The sequence below is a fragment of the Struthio camelus genome, chromosome 6 (assembly GCF_040807025.1).
Source record: "Struthio camelus isolate bStrCam1 chromosome 6, bStrCam1.hap1, whole genome shotgun sequence".
NCBI classification, from domain to species: domain Eukaryota; kingdom Metazoa; phylum Chordata; class Aves; order Struthioniformes; family Struthionidae; genus Struthio; species Struthio camelus.
The window spans coordinates 817,273-832,994 of NC_090947.1; the positions used below are offsets into that span (position 1 = coordinate 817,273).

General features: G+C 38.7%; 1 protein-coding gene across 8 annotated transcripts in view; it reads left to right on the forward strand.

Annotated features, from left to right (window-relative positions):
- The window catches only part of ADARB1 (adenosine deaminase RNA specific B1), a 116,611-nt gene that overhangs the window by 54,981 nt on the left and 45,908 nt on the right, over positions 1-15,722 (forward strand). For 3 of the 8 annotated variants that reach the window (XM_068947686.1, XM_068947685.1, XM_068947687.1), the window contains exons 3-4: positions 576-650; positions 8,707-9,638. In XM_068947686.1, the coding sequence (XP_068803787.1) occupies positions 623-650; positions 8,707-9,638 (960 nt within the window). In that variant the 5' untranslated portion in view covers positions 576-622. Of the gene's footprint in view, positions 1-78; positions 234-575; positions 651-2,795; positions 2,944-6,420; positions 6,619-6,981; positions 7,076-8,658; positions 9,639-15,722 lie in introns of those variants that run through there. The other 5 variants (XM_068947691.1, XM_068947690.1, XM_068947692.1 and 2 more) reach the window with 5 other exon arrangements.

Genomic DNA, 15,722 nt, shown 5'->3' on the forward strand with positions numbered 1-15,722 from the left:
GGCGTTCATCAGAGTGGTGCTGGGTAAATGACTGCATCTTCATTGTACTGACTGCTTGAACTGTGTTTTTATGTGCAGAGTGGATTTGACATTGTGTTTACCTTGAGACGTCTTGCTGCTTCACTGCGGGAAGAGCATTTCTTCATTTAACTAGTTCTAAAGTCACTGTCACAAACAAACTGCTGACTCTAGAAGTTATCTGCAATAGTTGTTAAAGAAAAGTTGTGTTTGTGGTGAGATAACGTGATTTATTTACTGTTGTACTTCTGATATGTGTCTATATATACACTTTTGGATTAAAAATATTGTGATCTGTCATAGGAAAAAGCAAAAATGCATAAGTTGCAGAATGTGCAGTTCTGCAGACTGCACCCCAGCTACAGAAATACGAACTGCTGGAAAAGGTTATGCAAAGAATGAGCTGTCCGTGAGAAAAGCATGAGGTGCTTGAGAAAAGCATATGGTCAGCCCTGAGCAAAGCTAGTGCCCAGGCCTGCTGATGCTAAAGCAGATTGGTCACTTTAGCTTGTATGTTGGCACATGAAAGCTTAAAAACCCCATTCTCTATTTTCCAGACAGAAGCAGTCTCCGCCAGCCAAGAAACCAGCAAAAATATTTCACAATGGATGTAGACGATGAAGAAAACATGAGTAAGATGTGTTTATTTACACAGTAATAATTTACGTAATCATTTTTGAAGGTGACTTTCTCTCACTAGCACAGCGGGCGACTATGAAGAAACTTTGTAAGCACAAATTAAAACAGTTTCTCTGAATGTTTTAAATATGTTGTAGAAGAATGAATCAGAGCTTTTGCACTAAAAAACTTTTAAATACATATGGTTATATACTAATCCGGTTACTCTATGTGTTTCATATTTTTATTCCAACACTTGTCTAATCATGCAAAATATTTATATTTCAAAATAGTCTGTAGTTTCTTAACTTGACTGTTCCTGCTTTGAACGGGCAACGAAATAACGATGACAGTTTTCTCACATTGATTAAACAGTTTGGTATACTGCACTGATATCCCACGTATGGGATTGACGCATCCCACTGTGCTAGCATAGGTAGCGCAGAAAACTCTTTCTGTGCCCTGACTGTGTATTGCGTCTCACGGCTTTCTGGCTGCTCTTCTGCAAATTCCTCACCTCCCAAAAGACCCGCAAGTAACGTTGCAGGTCACCCTGTCCTTGAGCTAGGCTGCATTAGTTCAAGAGCCAAGAGCAGATTTTGTGCGAGGTTTTCTATCAAGATGAGAGCCTTTTGTGCAGTTTTAGTAGGCAGGTCATTATGAGGCTTGATGGAAATAAAGATCCTGATGACATAAGATGAAGAGGGAAGAATACTGATTTGAAAGGTTAGAGGCCTGCCCCAAATCTCTGCAACGCATCAAGCAAATATGTTGAAGACTCGACAATTTCTGTAGTCCATAGTGCACAAACCCTACTAATGGTGGCTCGCATCAGTCTGGGCTTCCTGGGCTTTTTCACCTTGAATAACTGTACTGTTTGTGATTTGCTTGTCTGCCAATGGTGTTTATTACGCAGTGAAAGATATCTCGGTGTTCTGTCAGCACAGCTTTCATCCTGATGGAGAGGTAAGAACAGGCCACTGGAAGAAGAAAAGCAGTCTAGAAGAAGGAGTAATACTGGAAGTGCAAATGTTAAGGGTTAGAGTCCAGTTAGAGGTCCGGAGAGGGGTCCAGAGAGAGAAGGGAGAAATGAAGGAGACCGAATCAAATTACATGAAATAAGTGGGGGGAAAGCAGAAATGGAAGAAAGAAAAGCAAAAGAAGGAACTAGGAAAATCACAGTGCTCAGCTCACCACGTATCTTGAATGTCTGATTGTTCTCGTTAGACAGCTAATTGTTCCAACCCTGGCCTAGTGAGGTGTTTAAATATATGTTTAGGCACAAAAATAGTCAAACATAGGGACCATCTTAATGACAGTACCTTGGTGAAGTGCTGTGAGATTGCTAGCCCTGTGGTTGAATTGAAGATCCAATAACTTACAGAGAAAAATGTTCTCACAAAAATATTATTAAAAATATTTTAAAGATTTTTGGCCTTTCAACTACTGATTGATTTTTTTTTTTTTTTGTGTATGTGAATGAGAGAAATGTTTTGTTGCTGCTATGCTTATGTGCTATGCCTGACTGTAAATTATTGTAGGATGATGTAATAACAAACCTGTGCTTCTTCCCTCTGAATGACAACGGCTAAATGCTGCATCTCTCACAAAGTTTATGAAGCCCAACAGTATAGGAGGCATTAGAAGAGAACAGTTGCAATTCAGTTTGAAGAAGCTACAGCACATTTTTACTGGGAAATAAAGATGTTGGATTTCTGTGATCTTGCCTGGAATATGTCTGCTACCACTTTCTTTTTGCTATAAAAGAAATTACTTCACATGTATGCTAAGAACATATTAGCTATTTGTAAAAGTGGCCTCCTTGTGGAGGACTTCAGAAAAGTGAGAGATGTAGTTGGATAATTCACATAATTTGAAGATAATTGTCAGATAAAACATGCTATGTCCCAGTGAGGAGTAAATCTGAGCATGAATAAAAGGTGCCTTGCTGAGCTGAAAAAAATAGAATCTCTTTGACAGAGACATTCTGTAAATATCTTCATAAAAAATATTTAGTTTTTGTCTACTTCTATGTTTTTTGGTTTTTTGGGGGGGTGTTTTTTTTGGTTTTGGTTTTTTATTTTATTTTGTTTTTTTTTTAATGTTTGTGCATTACGATGAGAAACTGTTTGAATTTATTGAACTTTTTATCTTGTTAGGAGTCTGCCTCCATGGAGTTGGTTGCATGTTTAGGGCATGCCTTTGTGAAAGCGTAGCTGTCTCCCGAAAGCACATTTTGAGATGCCTTTTCTGTACCATATTTTCTAAGGGAAGCTAAAATAACAACATCTACTTGGATGAGCCCATGTAAGTGAAGGTGTAAGAAGGCTCTCGTGCATCTGTATGTCCACACAAATAACATGAATTTGAAATGTTAAAGTTACCAAATTTGTGGGAGAAATTGTAATTCTTAAGTATGCCACCCTTGATTTGTGCAAAGATTTTTCTATTTTAACTCTTGCTATATTTTTATATCCTTTGAAATTGCAAAGTATGGTATCAGAAGCTGGCTATTAAAACTTGTATTATTTTATGTAGCTCCTTGTTTTTTGAAGTATCATAAGGAAAAGAAGGTGGACATAGGCAATATTTGTAGATTGTAGTTACAAAGTTAGAATTTCTCTGCAGAAGCTAGAATTCAAATTGTGTTCGTTCTGCACAAATTTAAGGCAGTGATGACATTACGCCCTTGAGAAAATACAATTTTTCAGACTGCAGGTTTTAAGTACCTTCTCCTTCTCTTCTACCTGTTGAACGTAGAGAAGATGTAGCAAGAGATTTAGAGTTTTCTGTTGCTTGGCGTTACAGGTATTTTTGCAGCATTCTGAGTGTCCTAGGAATCTCTTGTAAGAGTTATCTCGAGATATTAGCTCAGTGTCGAATCAGATACCCTTGTAGTCGCATCAGTACAAAAGAAGTAAATAATTTGCTTGACATAAATTCACATTTTGGCCCATTCTTATCCATTACCTTATGGGGAAGGGAGAAGTGGTGGATTTTGCAGAACACTTGGGATACTAGCAAGTGGCTGCATTGACCGTTTCTTTGATTATGTTTCCCATATTTTTTTTCTAAAAAGAGTCTTGCAAGAAATCACATGATTTTGCTCTACCTGTGTTTTATATGGAAAAAATGACTTCTAGATAATTTCCCCAAGCCAGTAAATGAACGCAGCAGTATACAGGGTAGGTAGAAACATGCTTCCCACTGTGTTTCAGCTAAGAGTCATCTAAATTTAATTAAGTGTACTCCATATCAGAGAGACAGAGAGTGGGGCGAATGTTATCTCTCAGCAAGTAAGGGAAATTCCCCAGTGGATAAAGCATCTTACTTAGAGGCATTTTTAATTACAGGAAAAAAAACAAATAAAAAACCCCAGCGCACTTAGATAGACTGTTTCTTTACTAGCATAAAAGTTTTTATTCATCTTTCTTTTTAAGAATGCGCTCAGCTTAGTAAATATCTGGAAACAAAATGTTTCGGTGGCAGATTTTATTTCTTCCACTGAAGATGTCAGCATGTGATGCTGTCAGAAATGATTTTTGCCAAGGCGGCTTCTGTAGACATCAGTGAAATCTCTAGTCCAAACTGCCAACTATTTTCAGTGTCTGGAGAATAAACTGGTCTTAGAAAAAATGTCTTATTCTCGAGTTAAAGGTAGTGTTAACATTTTAAAGAGCTGGATCCTATTGTCAGGTGTTTATATCTGTATTTACACTGCTTTAAAAGGTTGGGTACACAACAGTTGTAACTGACTTCAAAGGATTCTCCAAAGTATTCATTACTTCTGAAGATTTGAAAACATATTTAAAAACTAGAATTGGTCTCTCTCAAACATTTTTGGCTTTTGTGTTTGTTAGAAGAGCCACTGAAAGCTCTATGACCTTACAAAAGCAAGACATATGAAGATAACATATGGTCACTTGTCAACCACAATAAAAGCTTTAAAAAAAAAAAGAAAAAAGAAAAACATCCCTTACTGAATGCAGAGATTTTTGTATAGTTCAGATTGTAAATTTTTCTCCTGCCAGCTCTCTCCTATGCATTGCTAATAGTGTTTTAGCTTTTACAGTTCTAGGTTTCTTGCCTTATTTTACCTGTTATTTTGTTGAAAGCTATGATATCAGCAGCAAAAGCCTTAATACTGGTCTTCGAATCAGACTGACAGAACTTGAAAAGAGCAGAGCTGGCTTCTAGAGTAAACATGGAGCAGTTCACATCTTCCATGAGTCCTGCTTTGGAGCAATGAAATGTTATTCCCTTTGACTACTGCTGTCCTTAACTAGAGTTCTGACGGGATCCTAAGTCAGTGAGAGCTTTCAGGGGTGAGGCTGCCCCTACCTTATTTTCTTTGAAGTGAGCAAAAGACTGCTGAGAGCTTCTGGACTCTAAAACAGTGTTGCCAAAACAAAACAAAAATTGCAAGAAGGGTGCATCCACAGTGCATCCACTTCTTCACTACCATCTGTGGGGCTCCTTCTCCCATGTCAAGAAGCACATAGTGAAAATAAAGAGATGCAGTGAGAAGAACTAAAGGGAGAACTGAATGAATTAAGTACAAATTAGAGTTCTTCAGTATGAGAAGGGCGGACAAGCTTGTAATATGATAGATCTATAAAATCATGAGCAGCATGGGGTGTTCATGTAATATTGATAGCAGATGGTGGGTTCAGAACAAGCCCTGGGAGATGTTTTCATGCAACATATAATGAAACAGAGCGACTCATTGCCCAAGACGTTGCGGATGCTAAAGCAGTTTACATGGTCCTGAAAAGTGATTAAAAAAATTAATGGAAGAAAAACCCATCAGAGGCACCCTACCGCTCTCTCTGAAGACACCCCAAAGCTGCAGCTCACTGCAGGCTGAGAGCTTGTTCTAGGGAAGTATCACTATGTCTTTGCTCTGCTTTCATACCTGTCTCTTGGTGTCTGCTTTTGGCCTTTGTCAGACGTGGGGTATTGGGCTGGATGAATGTGAGTTAGCAAGGCCATTCTTCAGTTTTGTGCTGGATTGAGAGGCCTTGAAAAGAGAGAGCCATTTCTGAACGGTGGGGAAGGGCTGGGTTGGAGGAGTTGTTGGACTTTGGAATATGGAAAAGGAGTGAACAAGATGACTTCTCTCTGACTTCCTCCCTAACAGGTGGTGGCAGTAAATCTTACTTTTTGACTAGTCTGTCAGCTGTTCTTCAGTTCTAAGATAACTAGGGGAACTCAAAACTGCTGGGCAAGACAGGCTAAGGAAAAGGATCGAAAGCAAATCTTCACCCTCGTTCTAGCTGTTTTTGTCCTTTCTTCCAGTCCCATGATTTTTGGTGACTTTGTGGTTTGAAACAAATCAGAGTCCCTTCTGATTCTCATGGAATCAGTCCTTTCCGTCGCATCCAAGGCTTGGATTTGGATCTCCTCTGTGCTGTGCAAGCTTGCTTTCTCTCATAGCCTCGAGGCTAGTTTTGCCTCGAGCTGCTAGCTCCCTACTGGATTTCTTTCTCCTAGTTTCTTCCACCCTGCAGGTTCTCCAAAGCTCCTGTGCCTCGTAGCTCACAGGCAAGGAGTAGTTTTTTTCCCTTCCTTTTTTTTTTTTTTTTTTCCTGAGACCAGGTAAGTGTGCAAGTTTCTTTCCTGCTCCCTGCAAATCCCACCTCTTTGACAAGACATCATTTCCATTGCCTGTGTAGTGAAATGGATTTAATCGTTCCTCCAGCTGCTGTACTACATACAAATTCCTATTTTTAAGTTTCAGTTGGCATATATTCAATTCATGTTTTCCTTTTCTGTTTTCCACAGACATTGGTCCTATTGTTAGTAGTCTTAATAAAAAAAGAAAGATACAAATGGAGACTATTAGGGAGCGTTAACTGAATGATTTCCATTTAGCCTGGAAGATATATTGTTTGATAGCAAACTCCTGATGCAACTAATAAGAACAATGTTCCAAAAATGTGGTTTTGGATAAGATATAATTTTTAGAGATTACAGCTTCAGGTAAGAAACTCACTGTAAGCAAAGTTTTAAAAATACAATAAAGAATACAGTACAGTACAATAAAAAATGTTCATGCATGAACACTCTATATTGGCTGTTGTGGTCCTATAGTATTCATTCAGCAGACAATATAATTTGTGGTTGAACACTACTACAAATAATTATTAAAGTATTAAAGTAAGGGCATTTCTAGTGATGAAGCACTTTAGAATATTTAGTGTTTCAGTTTCAATTTGAAATATTGATTTGAATTTAATATTCATTACTATGCAATTCTTTGTTATGCCATCATGATGTAACAAAATGTGTTCCTACTTTGGCTTTTTCTTTTGATTTTCTTCTCTCTCTCTCTCTCTCTTTGAGCACCGAAAGGAGTAACCTATCGAGCTTTTGCTGGAGGATGTTATAAATGAAAATTTAGTAACCATTCCATCAGCTTTGTAACCTGGGCGAAGTGGTGTGTGCACTTTAGTTATTCTTAGGGAAAGTTTATAGTGTTTTGGAAATTCATCACTGTGAAAAAGAATTTCCACCTTGGTTTGCTCTAAGTTTGATTAATATTTATCCCCTGTTATCACTTTGGATGTATAGTACTAGATATTTTGAAGTCCTGGAACAGAAGAGTCGGAAACACTTGACCTACTAAATTTGCCTTTTCACTTGTGTATGCCAATATAAAGCACAAATAATTCATTTTAGTAGTTTATTTGCAGGGTTAAACTGAGGTCTTTGCAGTTGTAGCAAAATAATTCTTAGAATATACGTGTGACATCATTCTTCAAACTTTCTGCTTTAGGAAGTAAATCATGAAATTAATATAACGATGTCACATTGCTTTTCCATTAAAGATATAATCATTGTGATTACGCAGCATTTGTCACACTTCTCGGTGTTCCGTATAGTCTTATTAGAGGATCTTTATCATTATGATCTTTGGTTTTATCACTTTGAAATATAGTTGCTCTTTACTTTGCAAGGAATTGCAAAATTGCATGTAAATAACAAATATAGTATTTCTCAATAGTTGGCTGTGCGCAAACCTATAGTCTTGTGACACAGCCTAACCCAAGCATAGAGTTTTTTACAGCTGTTTTTCTGAGGAAAGATGGAATACATCTGTGTCAAATTTTAGTTCAAAATCTAAGACCACCTATCGAGAGAGAAGCTGAAGCTAAGTTTATCTCTTTTTACTCTACATTGCACTGCATCCTTACAGCCTTATTCAAGAGCCATTTTGATGCACAGAAAAGATGAGTATGTGTTTGGATTCAGTGCAAATTGGTTCAGGCTGTTCAAAGGTCAGATTCTGCTCTGTTGTGGGTTTTGCCCGAATTAAATCATTCTTGTTGCTGCCGTGCGGCAGGAACTCGGTCACTACTGAGAAAGTAGGCAGCCCTAGTTTCTGTAGCAAATTATGGTGAAATTGAACATTGAGGAAGAATATTGAAAAGAATTGAATGCAGAATCTGTAGTAGCTAAAGAGAAGCATAAGAATATTGATGCACTTTTTGGTCAAGGTGCCTACAAAAGAACTTAATTTTTCATGACTCAGATTTTATTTATGTCATTTCTCAATTTGAGCAAATAAAACCGCTGAAGAAAAACTGCACCAGGAATAAAATGAGAGTAAAGCAAAAGAATTAAATATCAATTTCCTAGTATTGGTCTTCAGCATCTGTTTTTATTTTACTGGTAGTAATTTTTTGTTTTATAGGTGTATGTTGCAAATAGGTTAAATTATATTTCTGCTCTAAAAGGTTAAATTATATTTCTGCTCTGAAGCATTTTTCAGGCCAAACATAATTTATGAGTAAAAGTTTTGTTCCAGTGTGATTTGAATGCAAAATAAAAGCCTCAGTGTTCTATTGCTGTAGAAATATATCAAATGCATAGTTCGCAAATCACTCTTGAATGTGTTAGTTCTTGAATTCTTAAGAGATATAGTTCTCCATTTGCACTGCAGAAACTGTAGCCTGTGAGCACACATCACTTAACCAGTTACAAAGATAGATAAAGGAATCTATAAATTTTGCATTTACAAGATCCTGCAACGAAGGCATTGTAAGTTACTCTTTCTGGGCACCACAGGTTCAAGCAGCACTGATGTTAAAGAAAACCGCAACATGGACAACGTTCCCCCTAAGGATGGCAGTGTGCAAGGCACCGGGGAGGGGACTCAGCTCTCCAATGGTGGTAGCAGCAGCAGCAGAAAGCGTCCTTTGGAGGAGGGCAACAATGGCCACTCCAAATTTCGCCCCAAGAAGAGGAAGAAAACACCGGGCCCTGTTTTGCCAAAGAATGCTCTGATGCAACTTAATGAGATAAAACCTGGTTTACAGTACAAACTTCTGTCCCAGACAGGTCCGGTTCATGCCCCTATGTTTGTGATGGCAGTCGAAGTTAATGGACAGGTATTTGAGGGGTCTGGCCCTACAAAAAAGAAAGCAAAGCTCCATGCCGCTGAGAAGGCTCTGCGGTCTTTTGTGCAGTTTCCAAACGCGTCTGAAGCACATTTAGCAATGGGGAGGACTCTGTCCGTGAACACAGACTTTACATCTGACCAAGCAGACTTTCCAGACACACTTTTCAATGGATTTGAAACTCCAGTTCCTTCCGATGCTTCCTTTTATTTAGGGTCCAATGGAGATGGATCCTTTAGCTCTAGTGGGGACTACGGTTTGTCGGCATCTACTGTAACTAGTAGTCTTATGCAGTCACCTCTCCCTGCACCATCACCATATCCATCCACAAGTGGAAAGAACCCTGTAATGATCTTGAACGAGCTGCGGCCAGGGCTGAAGTATGAGTTTCTCTCAGAAAGCGGGGAAAGCCATGCTAAAAACTTTGTCATGGCAGTGGCGGTGGATGGTCAAACTTTTGAAGGATCAGGAAGGAATAAAAAGCTCGCAAAAGCTCGGGCTGCTCAGTCAGCTCTGGCATCCTTATTTAACATGCAGCTGGACCAGACTCCATCTCGACAGCCCATTCCTAGTGAGGGGCTCCAATTACATTTACCACAGGTGAGAAGCCTGTTTGCTTTTTGTTAATATATTTAGGTAATTACCGAGAACATCTAAGTTATTTGTTTTGAATCGACTTAAAGGATATTTCTGATGTTTATACCACTTGTGTGTTTCATTAGGTGGTTTATCCACTTACGGCTTCTGACAACCGCATGAAATCACTGTGCTCCGAAATGGTTGTATTCTGTTGGACAGCAAAGAGGTTTTGTTTGTTGATCCTTTCAGCCTCAATCATGTCATGTAAAAGAGCACGAAGCATAGCTTAGTGCCCATTTAGATTACAGTTTTTGTGAGGGCAAAATTGAATCATGGCTTCCTCGTGTAGGCAGCTGTGCATAGATGGAGTTCAAGTCAGGACTTCCTGCTTTAAATAATTTGATTATCTGATACAACAGCTTTTACTGGAGAAGAAAATCATTCTCTCCTGGAAACTGAAATTGTTGGCATGAACGGTGCTAAATAGTGAATGTCAAGGACAGGTTAAGTGAGGCCAGTGCAGTGGTCCCTTGTACCAAGTATTTGAATAAAAGCCAGACTTTTGGTGCACATATCCAAGAAACGTTTGAAGAATTTTAAATAACTGTCATCTAAAGGATGGTGCACTAATCAAATCTATTAATTGAAATTTACAGCTGTTTTGGTAGATAAGTACATGAAAATTAATTTGGCAAGTAAATCTGGGTAAGAAATAGTTTAAAGCAAATAATAAATGAATTAGGCAAAGTATCAAACACACTAGACAGACAAGACATGTAAAGTAGCTAGAAGGGAGTAAATTTTAAATTTTTAATGAAGAAAAATTCTCCCTTAATTTCATACATTTTTTCCTCAGTTAGACAGCAGTAACCATTTTTCAAATGGCCTCTTTCTAGTGCATCTATTGAGCATTTTAAATAACATTACCTATGCCTATCTCATTCAGTTACTCGTCTGTTACTTTCCCGCACCTTTCTATATGCTTTTTTTAATGAGAGTTTCGAGGCTTTGACCTTTGCTATCCCCAAGGATGGTTTTAGAGTTTGTTAAAAATATAAAATATTATTGTCTGAATCAATACATCATTCAAGAAGGTGGGGTTAAAGAACATAGTTTGATTTGTGAATATGTTAGGTACATTTTCTCCTCAAAATGCTTGGACAATTTGCATCATTTGGAAATTCATATATTCTGTCTTTTTATGTTGCAGAATTATTACATTATTGGTGAATGTTCCCCGCATTTTCAAATCTATGGTCATGATATTTCGTATAGTTATTTCTGTTTATGGTTTCTTCAGTAGTTTCAGTTAATTCAGACTGTATTCTTTGTAGAGCTTTTTAAAATGCCTTTGGCACCAGACACTAGAGAAGTTCACTGCCAATAATTTACATATTATTAGTTCTTGAATCAGTAAAACGGTCAAAATTGGAACTGCAATAAGGAAATGGGGAAGAGTTATTCAGAGTACCTTCAGATAAGTTTTAATCTTTGGTCCTGGTTTTGTGAATCACTATTAGCTCTCCTAGCATACTGAACCTTAAAACCGACTATTGCTGTAGGTACACTTGCCCTTATACAGGAGATGGCCATGACATTCGAGCCTAGGGCTACGTTTTTACGTAACAGAAAAGCAACACATGCAAACATTTTTTTGCGGTGCACCTACACTGACCTGCATATCTGTATTGCATACATCAAAGGGTACTTTAGGACCAGATTGTGTTTCGCCTCTTTACAGGTCTGCAAAGAAGTAGGCTACCCCACTGTGTCATGAACTCAGAGTACCCAGTAGGCTTTAGAAGTAGTTCAGAAGTCTTTTGATCAGCTTGTAATCAGGAATTTGTTGTCCTTTCTTCACGTCAGTGTGGTGTATTACCTTGCTTTTAATTATAATTGTAATTAGTTGCCAAGTTATTGGAATTGTATCAAGGAAGAATTCAGTCTGTTACGTAGTAAGAGATTAATAAGGGACTTTGGCATTGGTGGCATTTTTTAAGGGTTCGTATTAAGTCCTGCTTTATTCATCTTTTTTATACTCTTTGTGGGTTGTTATTTTTTTGCACAGTGTTTATTCAATATATGTAAAGATGTTGAATTTGGAGATAATCCTAAAGTGAGCAAAGTCGCAAACATTGGAGAGCACAGAAGTGACGTAAAAGGGATAAGATTTGTTATAACCCTTATACCAAATAAAATGGTAACTGGTTGAGTAAAATTGGAAACTACATGCATGTCAGGGGAGAAAAATTCAAAATACCAGATGCTCAGTGGAAAGAATAAAGGTATGATGCAGTCAGGCCAATAAGGATGTTGGAATTTACTGTCAGGGTAGCAGGTTCAAAGTGAATTTTTCGGTTCAGAGCTACGTGGTTAAAAAGGACAGGGCAATTCAAGCTGCGAATAGTCTGACATAGCATTACATTATGGATCTGAAAGTCAGCGGGCGTTCTCTGTACAGGCCTAAGACAGCTATAGCTAATATGTTATAGATAGTTTGTGGTGCCCCATGAGAAAAACTGGTAAGAGTACAAAGAATTTAGAGGAGAGAAAAGATTATTATTACTGTGAGGTTGATTATAAGTATTGGATGAAATGCGTATCATTTATTACACACCTGATAGCTGCAGACACTGTGGAGGAAGTTGAATGTGGAGATACCTGAGTAAGTTATCAAATGAAACAGAAGGAAACTTTACATTGGAAATCAGCTTATAAAACAGACATTGGTACAATCTTTGGGTCTGTGGAGTGGGTTATCAAAGTGCTAATCCTGTGGCTTAATACATTTAAAATCAGTCTGTGCAAAGCAGGCTTATCTGCTCATTTCCAGCTTGACCTTTTGTGAGGGATGAAGCAAGGCTGCCTGTGGTGAGGAGAATCTCTTTGCTGAGAAAGTGACTTAAAACCAGTAAGTCACTTAATATGCGCCTCAGAAGAGATGAAAAAGCCCTGATGAGAATCAGGCCTTGTGTAGGTATTGCCTTGGCATCCACTATGTTAACATGGAAGAGATTTTTGTCAGTCTTGCATATAGGGTCTTACTCTTCCGAAGCAAAGAAAATATTTTTATGGCCAGCTAAAGTTTGTAAATTGATAAAGTCATTCTCGTTTTTGCCTTGCACCCCTCAATCCAGTGAGACGTGCTGTATTAGCGGTAAGAGAAAGCATATACCAAGGACTCCAGAATGTGTGCTCTTCAAGTTGTACTCCTTGCCATGGAGGAAAATTAAATGTTTCAGCGTATCTAGGTTGATATTGTTAAAATGTTTGAGTGCATGGCTTATCATAGATCTGTAGAGTCTGGAGGCAGTTGCGGTTGATGAGAACTGAAGAGAGAAGGCAGAGAAGAGTGAACAGTATTTTAAAATCGGCTCTGAAGACAGATGTCATGTGTTTATAGAGGAAGTTTGGAAGCTAATGCAACCAGGCGTTTGCAAATTGTCCGTGTAAAGTCCAAATCAGGTTGCTGAAGAAAGGGAGTATTTTTGAGGCACTGAACCACACGAAGAGCCGTAGTGGGCCAGACCAATGGTTCTTCTCACCCGTTGGCCTGTGCCTGGGGCCAAGTCATCAGGCCTCGGCCAGGTCCCTGCCAAGAGCCCCACCTCTGGGAAGCAGAAGATTTATGGGATCCCGGTGCCTGTTTCCATCCTCTGAGCCAGTCGTGCCGCTGGCCAGCAGCCGCAGGCTCCTTGGACACATCTCATGGGCAGTGGGTGCTGCTGGAGTGCGCTGCTCGAGTTCCCTGTTTCTTTTTGTTTTTGATCTCTTGATCCCCACACTCCTTCCTTTTTATTTCCTTTGGTGTCCCAGAGATCACTTGTTTTCTCTACTTTTTTTTTTTCCTTTTCCCTTAGACATTCCCTGCTTCCCGAGAGGGCTGTGAGAGTTTGAAAGAGGTGGACTGACGCTGTCATTAAAAGAAAAATTGAGCATGGGCAGTGGCCGATACCAAACACCTTGAAAAAACTGAGAACAGGGCATATCTATAGCAATACTTCCCCAGTATATTCTTCCAAACTTCTGCAGTTTGTGGCTCAAGAATTTTCCTTAGCCAGAAGGAAAAGAGCTCCTGATGGCTTAGGACCCCCCTCCCCCCCCCAAGAATTTCAATTCTTTCCTGAGCTTTCGTAAACTTTTAGCTTCCAGAGCACCTTGTAGTTTTAAGTCCCACAGTGTAGGGATGTGTTATGGGAAGAAGCGTCTCAGCTTGTTCGTCTTGAACCTGCTACAATGCATGCTGGTATGCCCCAGTAATTCTGCTCTCTCCTGGTAGCGTATTTTTCCAGGCACTTTGTACTTTTTCCTGTACTTTTTCCAGTGCATATTGTGTACTTTGTGACTTTTGGTAAAGTCTGCTGGTCCAGGCTACTCCTGCTGCCAGTGCTTCTGATGGAAACGGTTCTGCTAGGGTAGGTATCCTCTTGGGGCCACGGGCAGCTGGTGCTAAGAATACCTTAATATAAGCTTATAATGACATTTCCCAGATTTCCTCAAACTGTTTACTTAAAAAGATAGCTGTTTAGTTGTGATGCAAAGGGAAAGCACTGCTGGGGCTGGAAACAACTGAAGAGATAGGAATCAGGGAATTTAAATTATAAATATTGAATTTTAAAGAGTTATTTAGAGTAGGGAAAGCTGGAGAAGTATTGTGAGAGAAAGCAGCAGGCTAAATAAATAAGCAGCCTAACTGCAGATGAAATTAATTAAAACATCCACTAGAGGGAATACTTCTAATTATTCACCTAATTCATTGCAAATTCAACCTAGGGCAAAAAGATCCTGTGTATCGTTATGGACATATGTGCAAACAAAATGTTACGCAGAAAGAATGGAGTGAGATCCAATAGTGTAATGGGTACTTTCACTTGAGGTACAATATTTAATCCTGGTCTAACCTGGGGGAGGCAGGGAATAAACCAGTAGTATTGAAAAACGGAAATGATGTACAAGTAAGTGGTGCAAATGGTCAAAGGTCTGGGAAAGCTTCCTTTGAAGCGATACTGAAGACACCGAGAGTGTTTAGTGAAATAGACTGTTCAATGTATAAAGGAGAATAAGGATGTGGGAAATTCAAAGCTGGTGAAAAGGATCATACTGAATATGTTCATAGGAGTTCATGAGTAATGTATTGAATTAATTATTGTTGAATTAAGAGATAAAAAGATACATTTGTATAAGTAATGAGAGAATTTATTGTCTGATAGGAGTTTCTTTAAATAAATATAAGGAATTTTTTATCGTGAAGAACGAGAAAATAACTACCCTGTTTTATTAGCATAGATATATTTGCACCTTCTCTGAGTTGAGTGTGCTGATCACTGTCAGAGGAGAGATAATGGGCCAGGCTGACCCCGATTTTACCTGCTGTGGACACTGCCAGTGCTCATCAGCTTGTGAGAAAGTTCACATAAGCCCTAAACTGTAAAGGTAAGAAGAAATAAATTTGAGGGAGAACATTTGTGCTTGAGAGGGAGAAGAAAGATGACTAGAGCTCCATAGAGTTCCCAAAAGTTTGGGAGGTCTTGGGTTGGTTCCCTGCTCAGGTCCGAGAGTGCTGTCAGCCTGTGAAGTGCCCTTGGACCACCACCATTTCAGTACTTAAGAGTGTTTATCTATATGAAATAGCTGTCCTTGGTAGAAGTGATCTATGGCTTGCTGAAATCTTCTTTCAGATCCAGACAGACCTGAACATTTTAAGGTTCAGAAAACATGGATTTTTTTTCTTTTTTTTTTTTCTGAAACATTACTGTAAAATACTTATTAACTGAAATTGTTTTGTATATGTGGAAAAGAACTGGTTTCGCTGTAACTTCCATCAGAGAAAGGAATGATGTGCTCAAAATAGCTTTGAGCTCACATGCCTTAGTGAGCAAACTGTCAGCTCTTTTGAGACTTTCCTTGTTTGAATTATCCAACTTTGAATAAATGATTTAATACAGAAGAGGGTGGTAGAGAAATTGTATGCGTCAGAAGTTAGGGCACATCTTGGGAGTCGGAGAGAAAAGTTCAAATTCTGCTTCAAGTAATGTTTCTTTATATTTTTTGGGAATAGATCCCGAAAGAGAAATGAAAGATCCCCACCCAGACAGGTCAGTGGTC